The sequence below is a fragment of the Epinephelus moara genome, chromosome 11 (genome assembly GCF_006386435.1).
Source record: "Epinephelus moara isolate mb chromosome 11, YSFRI_EMoa_1.0, whole genome shotgun sequence".
NCBI lineage: Eukaryota > Metazoa > Chordata > Actinopteri > Perciformes > Serranidae > Epinephelus > Epinephelus moara.
In genome coordinates, this window is record NC_065516.1 from 32,762,544 (window position 1) to 32,779,297 (window position 16,754).

Genomic DNA, 16,754 nt, shown 5'->3' on the forward strand with positions numbered 1-16,754 from the left:
AAAATATAGATTAACCAAACTCACTTTAGTAAGAATATTTCCTACATAAAACCTACCTCTGCACAGGACTATATATTTACCACTTACCCTTATACTTAACCTGCAATGCTTCAATAAGAAAAAAAAATTGTCCAAAAATGAGTCTTAAATTTGGTTAAAAATGATCTTGACAAGGTTTTAAAAAGCATTAAATCTAAGTGTCTGATACCTGTAGACACCCTGGAGCTGGAATCTGGTTTGTCTGATTCCTCCCGCTGCTAAAATCTAACCAGAGACCAAAACAACAACAGGAACGTTTGAATCAGTGCAGCTGAGCAGTGCTTGGGTTTAACTGCAGCGAGCGGAGCCACAGCCTGACTCACTCTGCAGCAGACAGAGGTGACTCATTCACAAACTCTTCAATCAATGTGTAACAGGTGGTGAGGGCAGAGAAAATGGAGACCGCTGTGGTTTGTTAACCCCTCACTGCCACCCTGAAATTGATCAGAAGACACAGTGCCCGTCTCTCTCGCTATCTCAATCTGTGTGTGTGTGTGTGTGTGTGTGTTTATAATCTCCGCTGACTCTGACTCAACAATGCGGCAACCACCAACTCCTTTTTCCATATTCTAAGATGTAGAGTGAAGAACTTTAAAAACCTGAAGGGAGTCTTTAATGAGTCTGAATGTCTCTCTGTTGTCGAGCAGATTTAATGAACTACCGACATTATGAATCCTTTCCATTCTGAATTTGACGCCTGCAACGTGTTTCAAAGAAGTTGGGACAGGAGCATGTTTACAAGTTTTGAAAGTGAAATTATTTCCCATTCGTGCTTGATCTACGACTTTAGGTGTTGAACAGTCCGGGGTTTCCGTTGCTTCATTTTGTGCTTCATGATGCACCATACTGTTTTTTAATAGGAGTCAGGTCTGCAGGCAGGTCAGTCTAGTACCTGCACACATTGATGGATATTGTGCAGGATGAGTCTCATTGTCTACCTGGAATATGCAGGGACGTCCCTTAAAAAGAGGTTGTCTGGATGGCAGCATATGTTGCTCCAAAACCTGTATGTGCCTTTCAGCATTCAAAGTGCCTTCACAGATGTGAGAGTTACCCACGATGCCATGGGCACTAACACCCCTCCATACCATCACAGATGCTGGCTTTTGAAGTTGGCGCCGGTAACAATCTGAACGGTCCTCTCCCGCTTCAGCCCAGAGGACACATCCCACTGGTAGGTAGTGATGGCCAAACGAAGCCTCATGAAGCATTTTCTTTATTTTCTGTGCCCAACAAAAGGTTGAAAGCACATTGAATTGCCATTCTTTGAGCCTCTCTCTTTAAACCATGAGCGCCATCTAGTGGGCTCAGAAAATAAAGAAAATGCTTCATGAGGCTTCATTTGGCCATCACTACTGATCGGAGGCCCCGGGGCAGACCCAGAATACACTGGAGGGATTATCTCATCTGACCTGGGAACGCCTTGGGGTCTCCCAGGAGGAGCTGGAAAGCGTTGCTGGGGAGAGGGACGGCTGGGGTGCTTTGCTTGGCCTGCTGCCCCCGCGACCCGGCCCTGGATAATCGGATGAAAATGGTCGAAAGGATGTTCGTAGACAAACATTGTTCTTGTTAGATTAGTGGTTCCCAGCTGGTGGGTCATGGTCCAAAAGTGGGTCGCGGGTCCATTCTGAATGCACTGCAAGTGACTCTGGAACATGTCAAGTTTGTAAAAAACATTTACATTTCAAAGAACAATGATTTTTAGGCACAGAGCTTTTATTTTGAAGTGCCGTTTCCTGTTGTAAATTGAGTAACAAATGGACAGCTTCTTGACAGAGACAGCAAACTAGCTTGATGACATGGCCAAACGCAAGTATGTATTTCACTGTGTGGACCTTGAACTAATGACTGTGGAGAAATCTGGACCCTGACGCTGGACCAGTTGGGAACCAGTGTGTTAGTTTGCTGACACAGTTTTTTCATTAAGTGACCGTCCTTGCTTGTGAACAGCTGAGCCTTTCGAGGATGCCCCTTTCATATGATGATACTATCATTTATCACCAATGAACCTGTTTAACTGTACAGTGTTCTAAACAGGTGTTTTTTGAGCATTCCACAGTTTTCTCAGTCCTTTGTTGCCCCTTTCCCAACTTTTTTGGAGCATGCTGCAGGCATCAAATTCAGAGTAAGTGTGTATTTACAAAAAACCCAACACAGTTTATCAGTTTGAACATTAAATATCCACTGTCTTTGTACTGTATTCAATGTAATACAGGTCAAAACAGATTTGCAAATCATTGCATTCTGTTTTTATTTACGTACAGCGTCCAAGCTTCTGTGAAATTGGGGTTGTATACACCACCATCAGTTTTTACTTGTAATATATACACCTGACTCTACAATCACAGCGTCAGAGGAGTGCTGAAGGTAAAGGAAAAGAAATAAGGGAGGACTTGAAAGCAATTTCCTTTTTACACTTAACATACTTGAGTGTACACAGGAAGATGCGGCAGAATGGGATATGATATAGTAAGGAGAGGGTGCTTCAGACTGTCATGACTCTGTTGCTGTTGATGAGTAGTGGATTAAAGGTTGGGAGCGAGCAGAACAGTCTCATGGCAGTTGCCTGGAGGTATGCGGGCCTTTGGATCCTTGAGCATCTCTGTATATACCAGCACTCTGATTTAAGTAGTCCTGTGCTGTTGTTGCAGGTCAAGGTTATTTACGGCTCATTCTCCGGCCTTAAAGTTGCCGAGCAGCTAATTTATATGCAGTACAGGTGTTTGCATGGTGGATGATAGGACGCCGCTTGACAAAGTTTTAAATTTTACTCTTTGAATGGTTTTCACCATTTGGAGAGTGTTTTTATATTTAGAAGAGCTATGAATGGATTTTTTTGCAATTAATTTAATTCTATTTTCAAACACCTCAACAACAAGCTTCGGCTTTATTCCAGTGTGTGATAGCGTTTGATCAAAGCGTCATATGAAAGTAGAAGGATATTTGCCACATTGCGCACTGCTGTTCTGCATTTGAATCGTACTGCCTTTTAAAAGGTCAGGAACCTTCTTGCTGTGAGGCGACAATGCTAACCGCTGCACCTTTGTGCCGTGGGGGAGCCCTTCTGTGCGGAGTTTACATGTTCTCATATCAGCGTGGGTTTCCTCCAGGTGCTCCAGCTTCCTCCCACAGTCCAAAAACATGCAGCCTAGGTTAATCAGTGACTCTAATTTGGCCGTACATGTGAATGTGAGCGTGAATGGTTGTCTGTCTCTATATGTAAACCCTGTGATAATCTGGTGACCTGTCCAGGGTGTACTCCGCCTCTCGCCCAATGTCAGCTAGGACAGGCCAGAAATAGATTAACTGCAGTATATGCACATACAGTGAGATGGCTGTTTGTTGACCCCCCCGCTCCCTCCCCCAGCCTAATGAGATTGCACGACTCAACATTTAAGTCATTCTGGTCCATTTGGCTGATGTCTTTTTCTGACTCTCCCAATTAGTGCACATACAGTATAGAGAGCAAAGTTCTGTCAGGGCTTTGTTAACATGAAATATGGCCCTCCAGAGAGTAACTGTGCTGTATGGGGCCTGACAGCTGCTCCACTTTAGCAGTTCTTTTCTATATGTGTGTGTGTATCACTGAAAACTAGAATCAAACTGGGCCAAAGTAGAAGAACAACCCTCAGTGGGCAACTTCCCCTCTACTCTTGTTACCTCCCGCCTACCTGAGCTTCATTACACAGTGTCCCAAAACCAGGCTGTTTTAGTTACATCATGGCTGCCTGTAATTGACCTCCTTTCTGTGGGACCATTAGGCAGTCTATTTGTTTTGCTGTCTCTGTTTCCGCGTACATTGCAACATAAATGCACACACACACACCTGAATCTTACACTCTGTTTTGATTTCAAACAGAGCTTTTTTGCCACCCAATAGTTTCAGTGTAAGCATGCACTGTACCAGACCTCGGGGCTGCAGTGAGTCAGCCACCCAAAAGTACAATTTCTCTATCATTTAATTCAATACTCTCCACAGTGTTTATGTGTGTGTGTGTGTATTCTCATGCCTCCAAGCATTTATTCATTCAGCGTCGACACAGACAGAATTTTAAGACTTGAAATCCAGCTTGGGGTTGACATGTATTTGGTTATATTTTAAGATCAATAAAACACATTTGCTTGTTTGACTAAAGGGTGACAGATAAATGAAGGAGAAAAAGCTCTCCCACAGCTCCTATCCACAAAGGGTGTAGCGATTACGTCTCGGCTGTCTGGAGCATCACACACCGCTTCTGGACTTTGATTGAATTCCTCCAGATGCTTCGATGCTGTGTCTGATCCATTTTGGCATCCTCTCAGCCTTCCCACCATCTCAGCAAATAAAAAATAACTGGAATAGCTACTACACATTAGAACTCCTTAAAAAATGTGTGTACACTTTCAGTGATATGATTGTCTTTGTTGTATTGTTTTTGCCTGTTTGTCTGATGCATTCTTAAGTTTCTCAGATCAGTCCCTTTCACACATGCACTGCAAATCTGAAATTATCTAGACATTTCCCGGAGTATGTGTGAACGCAAATGTGTGAATCAGTTAGATTGGACAGTAAATGGACTTTGTCTTGCCAGCTCCCTGGTACAAAGTTCGTATAATGTTCGATTGAGCCCGCGTGTGAATAGAGCAAGTAATTGTCCGGAGAATTCAGAGCTAGCGCGTGGGCATGTTGATGACGTTTCCGTCATGCGGCTCGCATGAACTGGAGGGAAACAACGGTCATCTACACAAAGCTGTCAATGAAAATCTCTAATTGGAGAGATGACAAGATTAGGGAAACTTCTGTTGGTAAGAGCGAAGTCAAAATCATCAAACAAATTCAAGGAACAGAACAAGATTCTGTCGTTCATGACCAAATTACAAACTGGCTACCTGACCGAGGTATAATCCTACTCTACTCAGGCACCATCCTTACTTAAATTGTAATATTTCCGGTAGGTGACAATGTTTTTGACACAGACAGTCTCCTGTTGTATGCTACATGTGTGAAAGGGAAACTCCGGACAATGTCCAGCGAAACCAGTGCCAGGCATTGTCCGGAGTTCATATGAGAAAACGGATACATTTTCTGTTTGAGTTAGAGTAAGGGAACCAATTCATATCCACATACCCATCTCCCCCCAACTTTAAACTCTCCCCTCTTCACCCACAACAAGGTGCCGTAGGTGACTGCTGGCCAGACGGGGCTGGCATCCTATCGGCAGACCTCCCTTTCACCCCCAGTGTTGCCAATGTGATCACTCGCCATTGCGGCCATCTCGCAGTCAGCCCTGATGACTCACCTGACAGTTGGCCTGTCCGAGAGAGCACTGCGTATGCTGGAGGCGACGAAAGGGAGGGAGATGGTTCAGACCGAAAACAAAAGAAAAAGAAGAAAAGGCGACAGAAAGATGAGGGATCTTACGAACACCCCGAGAGCAGGGGTCACCCTGAGGTGCAGACACAAGGAGAAAACACAGAGGAGTTCTACCACAGGATTGGCCCAAGGCGGGATAGAGCAGAAGGTGGCTGGGAGGAGCAGCTTGGAAAGAGTGGAGGCCGTGGGAAGAAGGGTAAGAGCAGGAAGAAGATTCCAGACGAGTGGGGAGTGGGAGCAGAACCGTTTGTCCCTTCGGCCGCGGTGACCTCTCAAATCACTGAGGAGAAGTTGTTGGATCTGGGGAGTTCTACTCAGGCAAACCTGGAGGCCTCGTTCGCAGACATGGACACCAGCCAGAGCCCCTGGAAACAGGAGGTCTTCCCAGAAGAAGGCCTGGTCCCGTCCCCCCTGTCTGAGGACCTGTTCTCCCCAGCAGCTGCTCCCATGATCCCACTGGTCCTGAACAGCGAGCTGAAAGCCACAGCACCTCCATTCACTATGCCCTCCACCACCAACAGTGCGACACTTGGCTCCTTCCCCATGGCTCCTCGCCCTGATGATCCATTCGACCTCCTGATGGATACTGAAAATGCAAGCTTAGGCAACAGCAGCCAGGCCTTTTCACCTGGCGGTGACTTGGTTGACAGCGGGATGTTTGACAACACCAGTTCCCTCCTAGAGTCTCATATGCAAGTCATGCCAGAGGGAGACACCTCTGCTTTCAGCCCTGCCTCCCAGCCGAGCCCAGGCCTTTCCCAAAAAGGCGAGGTGTTAGCCACGGCCCCACCTCTTTCACCTTCAGATGCTTCATGGCTCCTAAATGACTCCAACGTGACCGGCAACAGCGAGCTCTTTGACTTCAGTGACATGAGCGCCCCAGGTCATCCTGTAACCTTAGGGCTGTCCTTCGATACTCCAAGCCCAGCTCCTCTCCGCTCCCCCAAAACCACAGCACAGGAATTCCAGCCCAAAGAGCACAAAGATGCCAAATCAGCCCAGAAGCAATCCAAGAAGTCTCGTTCTTCATCCTCCTCCTCCTCTGTCAAGAGTCCCACCTCTCCAGGAGCAAAGAATTTCCCTTTCCAAGCATCCCCACTCATCAGCCCCTCTTCCCCTCCATCGGCCACCCCAGGATCTGGTCTTAACCCTACAGCTAAGCCCTTCTTTCCCAGCTTTGCTGATCCCATGGATGAACCCGCCATGGTCCCTCCAGTTGCCCCCGTCATCGAAGGTTGGTTGTAGTCAGCTCTGGAGAAAATAGTAGCTAATTATAGAGTGACTAGAGACTAAAGACCAGAGGTTTATTGTCATGCATGGTGTTTTCATCCAGCTTGAGTCTTCCAGATATTTGAAACTGATTTCAAATGCTATTTGGGCAGGATTGAGTGTTTGGGTGTCTTTTACCCAGTAGGGGTTAGATCGATAATGAGACCCCTTGCATGGACACATATATCTAAAAATCTTGACTGGGGCTTTTTGGCTTGTCCAATTTGGACTGTTTCTGAGTGACTAATGCATGAGCTCAAGTGTTGACCATCTGAGGCTGTGGATTGGCTTGACTTTAATCTGTGAGTATCTTAATTCCCGAATGTTGCACCGCTGGGATGTTCTTGTGATTAACAGTGTTGCTGTTGATGGATGTGCTCCTACTAATCAATCACAGTCTTTCTCCTTAGCAACACCACTAGACATCTTCACCAAATCAAAATCAACCTTCTCTTTCTCTCTTCTGTCCAGGTGTATGTGTTAACACTGTAATCATGCTCTGTTTCCTTGGCATCCAGGGGTGAGGTGTCACTCTTTCTTCTCTCCCGTGTGTCCAATTAACACTGTTTTCCTCACTAGTTTCTTTACAACTTCTCCTAGAAAAGAATGTTGAAGGTCATGTTAACTCCACCTCTGTTGTCATGTATCAAGAGTTCACACCCTGGTGTGTCTCCTGAGCCTGTGACTTTAAAAAAGTATCAAATGGTAATTGTTGTTTTTGTCGATTTTTACCTTCCATGTTCTGTGATGATTGCTGCCTGGGCTGCTCCTGCATCGTTAGGTGAGTCTTATTTTAATTCCTCTTGTGTCTTTGTTGTGTTTCTTTCATGCATCATTATTGAGACTAGTCACTGTGATGATGACAGAATGATTGGCAGAAGACGCAGACAGTTGAGTGCAGAATTCAAAAAGGCTGCCATTGCCTAGAGGAGTGATGAGGTGCTGAGCAACAAATCAACCAATCAATCAATCAATCAGTTATTCACTGTAGGCATTTCATTCTAACAAAGTTGCCCTCTGCTTCTTCTCCTGGTTCTGAATTTTATAGCTAGAATACAAGGCACCACAGAAGTCTGAAGATTGTCATTTAGGTGTTGTTAGGATGACTTCTCTTCTGTTTGCAGATTTATGTTGTTTTATGGGCTTCGTCAAACCTTAACTTGTGATGTGCACAAGAGTAGGTTGCTCCACTTCTTTTGGGACACTTGTGTATACAACCTTTACCTGTGGTCATGAGGTTTGGGTCATGGCAAAAGAATGAAATTGGAGATACATGTGGACAAAAGTAGTTTCCTGTGCAGGGTGGCTTGGCTTACCCTTAGAGAAAGGGTTAAAGGGTAACTAAGGTATTTTTCAGTGTGGACATTGTTTTAACAAAGGAGACAGGAATTTTTAAAATCAGTCCAGTATTTAACAAAAGGATTGCAGCCAGCAGTGGCAACATTGTCACTGTCAATTCGCGTCACTGACAGGCTCAGATTATTATTTGAAGTGGCCGACAACATTATGGAAAGGATCTCTACAGAGACGGTCCTTTTTAGTCCTCTTTCCACCTAGCAGACCAGTACGGTTCTGTTCAGTTTAATACACATTTTTTTCTGTTTCCACTGTGAAAAGTTGTGGATGGTACCAATGGAACCGTTCCGTACCGTCCCCATGTTTGGTCCCCCCTCTGTTGGGGTACCTAGCACACAGATCTGGTACTAAAAGGTGGAGCTGTGAACACTGCAGTCTGATTGGTCAGAAGAGGACGGACACTCTGCTCAGGGCTGAGTTGTGTCTGGTTTTGAGCATTGTGTGAACTACTCCTCAGGGAAAAAAAAGTGTCATAGAGTGTTGTTCCTGTGGGCTACAGCAACACTAAACCCCTGAGCTTGCCTGAGAAGGACTAAATGCACAAAGCTGCTATTTTTAAATATCCCATGGAGAGAGACTCTCACTGCAGCCTGTTCTATTTTGTTCTGAAAATGTGGGCGTGCAGCCTCGTTCTGTGGACGATAAACAAGGTGCAGACTTCCATCTGTGTCACCAGTGAAGAGGAAATACAGCGAGTGCTGGATGGAGCAGGAGCAGGGTACTGTTTGCGCTGGAAACACTAGGGTATAGGTACCATGTCTGAAGGGTTACTGTTGGTACCACACCAAAAATGTTAGGTGGAAACCAGCGCTAAATTCAACCTGCGTAGTTGTCCCTCCATTGTGACATTAGAAAGTGTCACATTTATCTTGCAAGTGTACTCTTCTTCAACGTTTGCTTTACTTCCTGGATTTTTCCCACATGGAAATTCTGACCAATCAAGAGCAGCTTTCTCACACAAGGCATTTGATCTGGTCCGCTTGTAAATGCTGCCGTGAGAACACGAACCAACTCTCGGCAATTATACAACTTTGGAACAAGATGAGTCCCTGATTTAGACCAAAGGAGACGACTCTAGGTCTGAAAGCATCCTTATTTAGGGGACGTAAATTGACGGTGCACAATTGCTGCAAGTGGTTACATCACAGTCTGTTTTGCTGCTGCTGGCTGCAGCTCTGTCACTAAATAGTAGACCTGTCCCATCAGTCATTGGACACAAAAACATGGAAAGATAGGGTCCAGGTTAAAAAAATACCAAAGATACCCTTTAAGAGCTCAGACATCTAGAAGAAGGTTGGGAAAGAATTCACAGTTAAAAGGAGTTGGTTAAGGTGTTCTGGGCTTAAGACAGGAGCCTGGAAAACGATGTGTTTGCCACTTTGCTAGTTTTGTAGCAGTGTGACACATTAAGAAGAGGTTTCAGCAGACCATGAGATGATAATGTTAATTAAGTTAAATAATTAATATGTTAAGCTGAAAGAGAGCTGTTGATCTGTATCATGTTCAGCTCTTGTTTAAATGTAGATGAATTTGTATCAGTGTTGCTCAGCAGACTGGGAAATAATCATGTTTACAGCAGCAAGAGACGGGAAGCCAAATATAGAATTGATTGACACTGTGTGTGAGTGGGTGTGTGGATGTGACCTGTATGTGCTTGTGTATGTTGAGTGTATATGTATTGGCATTTGTGCATGTGTATACTTGCAAGTGTGCTTGTGTGTGCGTTCGTCCTTTTCCCGAGGAGTTGAAGTGTTTTTCGTGTGCTGCTGTGATTTATGAGGATGCAGAGTTCCAGAGGATTCATTTCCTTGTCCTTCCCTTCAACACTTCCTGTCTCTGCCTCCCGTCGGAGGCTGTAATGAGGACTGAGCAAGCCTTCAGCTCTCCACAGGAACAGCGGAGTGTTGAACCTGGCTATTAAGCAGCTTTGATCAATGCTTTCCACAAGAACGGAAGGGCTTGCATTAGTGTTTTTGCCACTTCCAAGTCGCACAGATAGAAGTTTAATGCAGCTTTTGTGGACGAAACGGCTGCTGTCAGTTCACGTTTGTATGCGTGTTACATGCGAGACATGACAGCAGTGAATGTCCTTCATCCGATTTGACGTACATGATGTGCACACTGTGTTCTGTATGTGTTTTTGGGTACATGTGTGTGTGTGCATGTGAGAGAAAAAAGAGTGAGACAGAGTGCTGAGTGCAGCTGGCTCTGTCTTCCCTCTGTGTAATGAGACCTTTTGTCAGTGTCCAGGGGTGGGTCTTTGTCACCAAGACTGGTATTTAAGCCTTGTACAAAAGATAAGAAGGCATGTGGAGCACAATAAAGAGCCAGACATTGGAGGGTTACAGACAGGGGAGTACAGTACAGTGAGGAGGAGGGAGGTGGACATACGAGGAAAAAAAAAAAACTGCTTAAACCACAATAAATTAGAGTTAGAAATAAAAATGGCTTTCAGATACTTTCGAGAGAAACGGAGGGATGTACAGGACGGGGGTAGGGATAGGAAAATATTGTTTTTGTGCCACAGGAGAAAAGAGGCGAAGGATGAAGGGGGAAGAGAGGAGGCTGTGGAAGACTTGTGGGATTGATGGAGGAGTATGAAGAGTTGAAACGAATGCTGACAGGCATATATAAGGATAATTTATAAACCCTTCTTTTAATGGCAGAGAGATATACAGGAGGAAATAATGAGGCGGAGAAGCCGAGATAGAGATGGAGAACGATGTAAACCTCAGGGAGGGTGATGTTTTAAATATTGAGGAAGAAGATAAAGGGAGGTTCAGAGATAGGGCTGCGTATCAGGACCTGATGCCTTCATGGTATCAACTGGAATAACACAGTACCAGGTGGTATTAAAACGTCTTGAGTCAAACGGTACCTGCATTTGATCCTTTTTGCATCCTGACCCCCTGTGCTGAGAACACGAAACACCAGCAATTATTTAACTTCGGAACAACATTGGTCCCTGATTCAGACCAAAGGAGACGACTCTAGGGCTGAAAGCATCCTAAAGTATGGCTACACTACACCCCAACTCATTCACATCATGGGTATTGAATGAAGCACTCTATTGGTATCGGTATCACTTTAAGGGTGCTGGTATTGGTAATTTTTTTGAACGATATCCAGCCCTATTGGTGGTAGATGCTGTGTATCCACACCGAGCGAGCTACCAGCTGAAACAGTTAAATAATACTTCTCATTTATCACCGTGTATTTTTAGATCCAGGAATTGTGCCTAGTTTTCTGTCTACCTTGATACATCCCTGCTATTAATAGACATCTCACAGTACAAAGTGTATCCTTCAGACTGCACATGACAACCATCTAAGCACCTTTGAACTGTGTAAAGGTACATTAGCATCACCCACACATATACAAAGACAGAAATGTACATATGAATAATGCACTGTGTATTGACTATAGTGGTTCTATTGGCTGAAGTTGTATAAAATAGACTTAAAGGTGCAGTAATAGATATTTTTATGATAGCAGTTAGCCAGATGATTATATGGCAGGTAAATGGGGTCACCACAAAGAATTATCACCAGACCCACCTCCCTCTCTGCTTATTGTTTTGTCTCACCGCTCTCGTCAACCTTGTTTCCAGCAGCAGCAGGCAGCTGTTTTCAATGAAAAAGCTGTGATAGACTGTACACGACCTGCTCAATAGCAAATAGACAATATTAGCAACTAGCTGGTGAAGATAGCTGAGCATTTAGCAGCTAAGGAGCCAGGTGTATTTCTCAGGAGGTGGTGCAGCCCAAAACAGAGCTAAAATAAATACTGGACTGACATTTGCCATGAACAGGACTACCAGATGAGCGCTAATGATGCTCTGTGTAGTGCTGCCCCCTAATAGTCGACCAAACATTAGTCGACAAGAGAGATCATTAGTCGGCAAGTTTTACGATGATTATTTTGAAAGGACAGACACAGGAAGTGTCCACGCTCAGCAGTCAGACAGGAGTCAGGTTAATCTCCAGGGCTGGTACCTGCGGTTATNACACCTTCAACTCAAACCACCAAAATATATCATTTAATAATTACATTCATATCATAAACATGCAGGAGACTAGTCCACTGATGGACCCTGATGACGACTGTTGGTCGACGAGGAAAATTAAACATTGATAGTGTTTTTGAGAATCGATACAGTATCACAGAACATGATGTCACACTGCTCGAGTGTACCGACATTTTCTTACATCCCTGTTTATTAGGTGATGATATGTGGTTGTCTTGTTTCCAGCTCTTTCTCCTGATGTGGTTCTTTCTACTCTAAACTTATTACTTCAAATAAAAGGAAGATGTGGTACCAAAATAACCAGGAAGCACATTCCAGCACCAGCACCCCTCCCCCTCTCTCAGACAGAGCTAAAACACAGGTGCCAGCCGGTATAAAGGCCACAAATATACCGCCACTGTGCTCCCTTCTCCCTGCACAGACACACACACACACAGTACACAACTGACTCATCAAACTATTCGAGGACGAACACAAATCCTCAAAAGGCAGGCAGGCGTGAATATACTGTATCAGCGGTCTATTTTTACCACATAGTGCTTTTCGTTGTTGTTCGGGCTCCTTTCATTGGGGAGCAGGCTGTTAGATGGTAGCCCAGAAGGGACATTTGTACAGTATGGCCCCATCCCCGAACGAGGGTGAGCTAATGCCTTTTGACGGCTTTAGGGGAAGTGTTGGGATTTCGCCTCGTTGGCGCCACTGTAAAAGCCAACAGCTAACTGTAGGACAAGAGCGTACGTCACTGTGGGTTATTTCATCAGAAGATGCACCGTGCTCCAGCAACACATTCTGAACCCACAGAGAGGGAGATGGCTCCAGGCCAGCGGTGTGGGCTCTGCTTAACATTTCATACATTTTGATATTGACATTTTAAAAAGGCGGATGTATCAGCTCAGTCAGGGGAAATTTTGGATTCCCTTTTTAGAGTTTGTCTCCTGCATTCAAAACAGCTGTGAGTGTGCGGTACACACATTCATGTTGATTTTGTGAGATTTATTCAGAGGATGGAGGCTGTTTTAATATTTGGTGAGAAATAGTTTTCACTGCTGTATGCCAATGAAGAGTATTTGTTACATTAAATCATCTTCAGAGGTTATTTCCATTCATGAAAAGTAATTTGGGGTTCATACGCTCCACACTCACCTCTACTGAAACAGGCTGAATTCTCTGTCCATGGTGCTAAAACTCTGTGTAGCAGCCCACATTCATGTCCGCCATCATTACAGTTCTTTACCAACACATTCTCACTCTGACCTCGTCACATATTGACCTTTGGTCATGGACGTTCTGGGACGCCATGTCAACTTCAGCGTGTTACATGCATTGTCTTTTTTCAAAATACACTTCCGTTTTCACAAGAAATGTACAGTTTGCATACAGTCTCTTTCAAAATAAAAGCACTATGTCAGTTCAGCTCCCCAAATTGACTTTTTTTTCCTTCAACAAAAGCATGTAGTTACGTTTTGCCAACAACACACATGGTTAGTTTTAGGAAAAGACAACAAGAGCTTGGCTTTACAATATTAGGGGAGGTGAACACCAGCCTCCTGGATGAAAGTCGGTGGATGTTGGACCCATACACCACCCCTCCTGCCCGCCCTACTGGGACTTCCACCACATTAACTTTTGTTCTTGTCCTGCCGCATTTCCCCCTGACACCACTGGGAACAGTTAAACTATAACAAACAGCGAGTGGCTGCGTACCATGCCAACGTGAAAGGACGGCTTTTTTTGTCGGTGTCTGACGCCCAAAGTCACTGCCCAAGCGCCGGGTTTCGAAAAGTCTGCCCTACTTAGACTTCAGCTGCCTTAACTTTTGTTCCTGTTTTGCCGTGTTTCCCCCTGACACCACTGGGCACCATGAAACTATAATGGTGACTAGCTGCGCATCATGCCGATTTGAAAGGACAGCTTTTTTGTCGGTGTCTGACACCGGAAGTCACTGCCCAAGTGCCAGATTTCGACGACTTCGGAGCGAGACGGGTTGTTCTTTACATGCAGTATGTCATTATTCTTAAGGCTCCTTCATCCTCATCGTTATATATGTATATGTACGGAGCCTTCTGTCTGTGGTCTGCGTTGATTTCATCTATATTTGTGCACGTTTTCTGAAAGCTTACAGATACGGACGAAATGGAGCATTACCACCGGAGATTGTGGGGGCAGTGTGGCATAGTTCAAGCGAGATTTAACCGTAGGATACGAAGAAGACAATTGCCAACATAAAGGACGCATGGAAGTATGATTGCAGTGATGTTTGAAACGGACAGATCTATTTCCATACATAAAGGCAGTATAAATGAGCCCTTATTCTGCTACACTGTTTGGCATTGTCCCTTTTGACATCTGTGATAAGAGTCCCCTTTTCCAGACGTTTAATTACTTGAAACTTGTGCAAATCATGATTTGAAAAGTTTGCTTTGCTGGCACTGAATGCTGTAGCTCTGTATAGACTATATCCATATAATCAATCTTTTATGTGCTCTTTTTAAAACTTTTCCTCTGTAAAAAGAAGTTGACCTGATTTCCAATTTAGCGGAGCAACTTTATATTCTGAGCTTTGCTTAGGCAGCAGGTAAGCAAACAAGTAGGTCTGTCCGAGACAGTGTGTCTTCAGTGTCCTGATCACCAGTGCTGTAGCTTTGTTCTGTGGATTTAGGAGATTCATTTCCAAACTTTTAACTATTTAAGACTCGTGTCACAACATTGAGTCTTGGTTCTGTCAGCCAGTTACACTAAGCTGAAGCTGACTCTGTATTTGGATGAAAGTTTTCTGTGTGAGCAGTGGAGAGAGGGTGTTTTGCGGATTCAGCTTTTATTGAATATAAATAAATAAAAATAGATGCTAAGACGAAAGCGTCTGAAAAAAGAAGAGGCCTAGCCGCTCCCCAGGCAGGCTGACTTCAGACACACAGAGAGCCTTTAAGAAAACAGAATGACGGGAGGGAGACAGATCTGAGGCAGACGAGTGTCCAGAAAAACACGAGACTGACAGAGACACGGAAAAAGATCGACGAGCATCAAGGCAGCGAGGTTTAGGACCAGATCTTTGGCAGAGAGGCAGACAAGAAGAAGAAGATTCAAACAGGTAGATTTACACTTAAGAGATGCTTATAGATAGAGATGCAGATAAACATAGGGAGGGAAAAAGTCAGGCATGCATATAGATAGGTAAACAGATATAAGCCCACACATACAAACATCTCTTCCCAGACAGGGCACCCTAATGTACAGACACAAGATGCTTACAGGTACACTCAAATTCCATTAGATATACAGTGTTTTGTCTCTGTTAGCATGACACCATTGTCATTTTGTTTGCTTTGAATATGAAAGAGAGACACTAGGGAGAAGTCTGTTCCATAACCATTCATTTTAAATAAATATAGCCTGGTGTTTATATACACTGGGCTTTTAATAGAGGCACTCTGGACGCAGGCTGAACTACAGATGCTGACAAATAAATGAAAAAACCTCGAGTAAAGGGTAGAGAAACAAAACAAATACAGACATATGTTCAGATATTTCAAACAATGAATGACAAGTGAATAATATTTTGTCTCTCAGAAGAATAGAAGTAGAGTGATGTTGTTTTTATATATTTTATATCATATTTCTGTGGCCAAATTTAACCAGAGCTTCACCATAGAGACAGAGGAGGCAGTCAAGAAAATGTGCATGTAATTATTTTTTAAAAGGTCATATTGGTCATTTAGGAAGGCACTGATAAATTACATATTTTGTTGTATTTGTACGAGCAGTTGCTGTCAGTTAGCGGTGATCTGTCGATGATACTCGATGTATCACGGCTTGTTCGTGTGGGATGTACAAAATGACTATATTGGAATTGTCAACGTGAGACTCACTTCAATTTTTCAATTCTGTCACTCTCTCCAGTGTCTCACTGATGATTCATCATGCACACTCCTCATTTAGTCCCATTTTGCGACCATGGAGCACCACTGCGACCAGTAGCAAATACTATTTATATACAAACTGGAGAGGTGTTTGTTTCCAGCTTATAGTTAATAAATGATCATGCTTAATGGTGCCCTGGTAACAATTTAATTTAACAAGTTTAACGATAGTGTAAGCAGGTGAGGTGTTTCTGTATCTGCAGGGCTCCAGACCACAACTATTTAGTCCCATTTTGTGACCATGGAGCACCAGTGCGACTTGTGCTGTTACTGTGTTTTCAGCTCACAACGGCGCGGCGGCAACAGTTTAACTTTCTGCTACCTGCTGATATCTAACTGTTGACTGCAAGCTGGGTGCTTCAAAATAAAAGCACCATTGGTTTTTCTTTAATTATTAAATTATAACAATACTTTCTTTATCGTTATTAATGCAGTATTTTATTGAACTTTATTATAATGGCACTTATTTAACTTCATTATATGACAGTAGCTACTTTCTTTAACTTTATTGCAACTGTAGTTCAGTAAGTAATTTAGTATTTTAGTAGTTCACAGTAGTTGGGAGGACATTTTAAAATATCAATATTGCAATATAGCCTGAAAATATCGCAATGTTATTTTGAAGCCATGTCGCCCAGCCCGACTGTCAGCTAAACAACAATTAAGGTTATATATGTCAAAAACATGGTTTTCCATTCAGCCATTACATTTCTATAGATAAGAAAAATCAACGAGTACTGACGTTGTTCTGGAGGCTCATGGAGTCTCAGTGCCTTTAATCATTATCTGTCCC

At 43.8% G+C, this 16,754-nt stretch overlaps 1 protein-coding gene across 7 annotated transcripts in view; it reads left to right on the forward strand.

Moving 5' to 3' along the window:
- Positions 1-16,754, forward strand: part of LOC126398118 (microtubule-associated protein 4) — a 162,049-nt gene that overhangs the window by 87,104 nt on the left and 58,191 nt on the right. For 6 of the 7 annotated variants that reach the window (XM_050057335.1, XM_050057334.1, XM_050057337.1 and 3 more), the window contains one exon: positions 5,193-6,626. The exons of the other annotated variant lie outside the window; for it this stretch is intronic. In XM_050057335.1, coding sequence (XP_049913292.1) covers positions 5,193-6,626 — 1,434 coding nt within the window. The remainder of the gene's footprint in view (positions 1-5,192; positions 6,627-16,754) is intronic. 7 annotated transcript variants of the gene reach the window in all.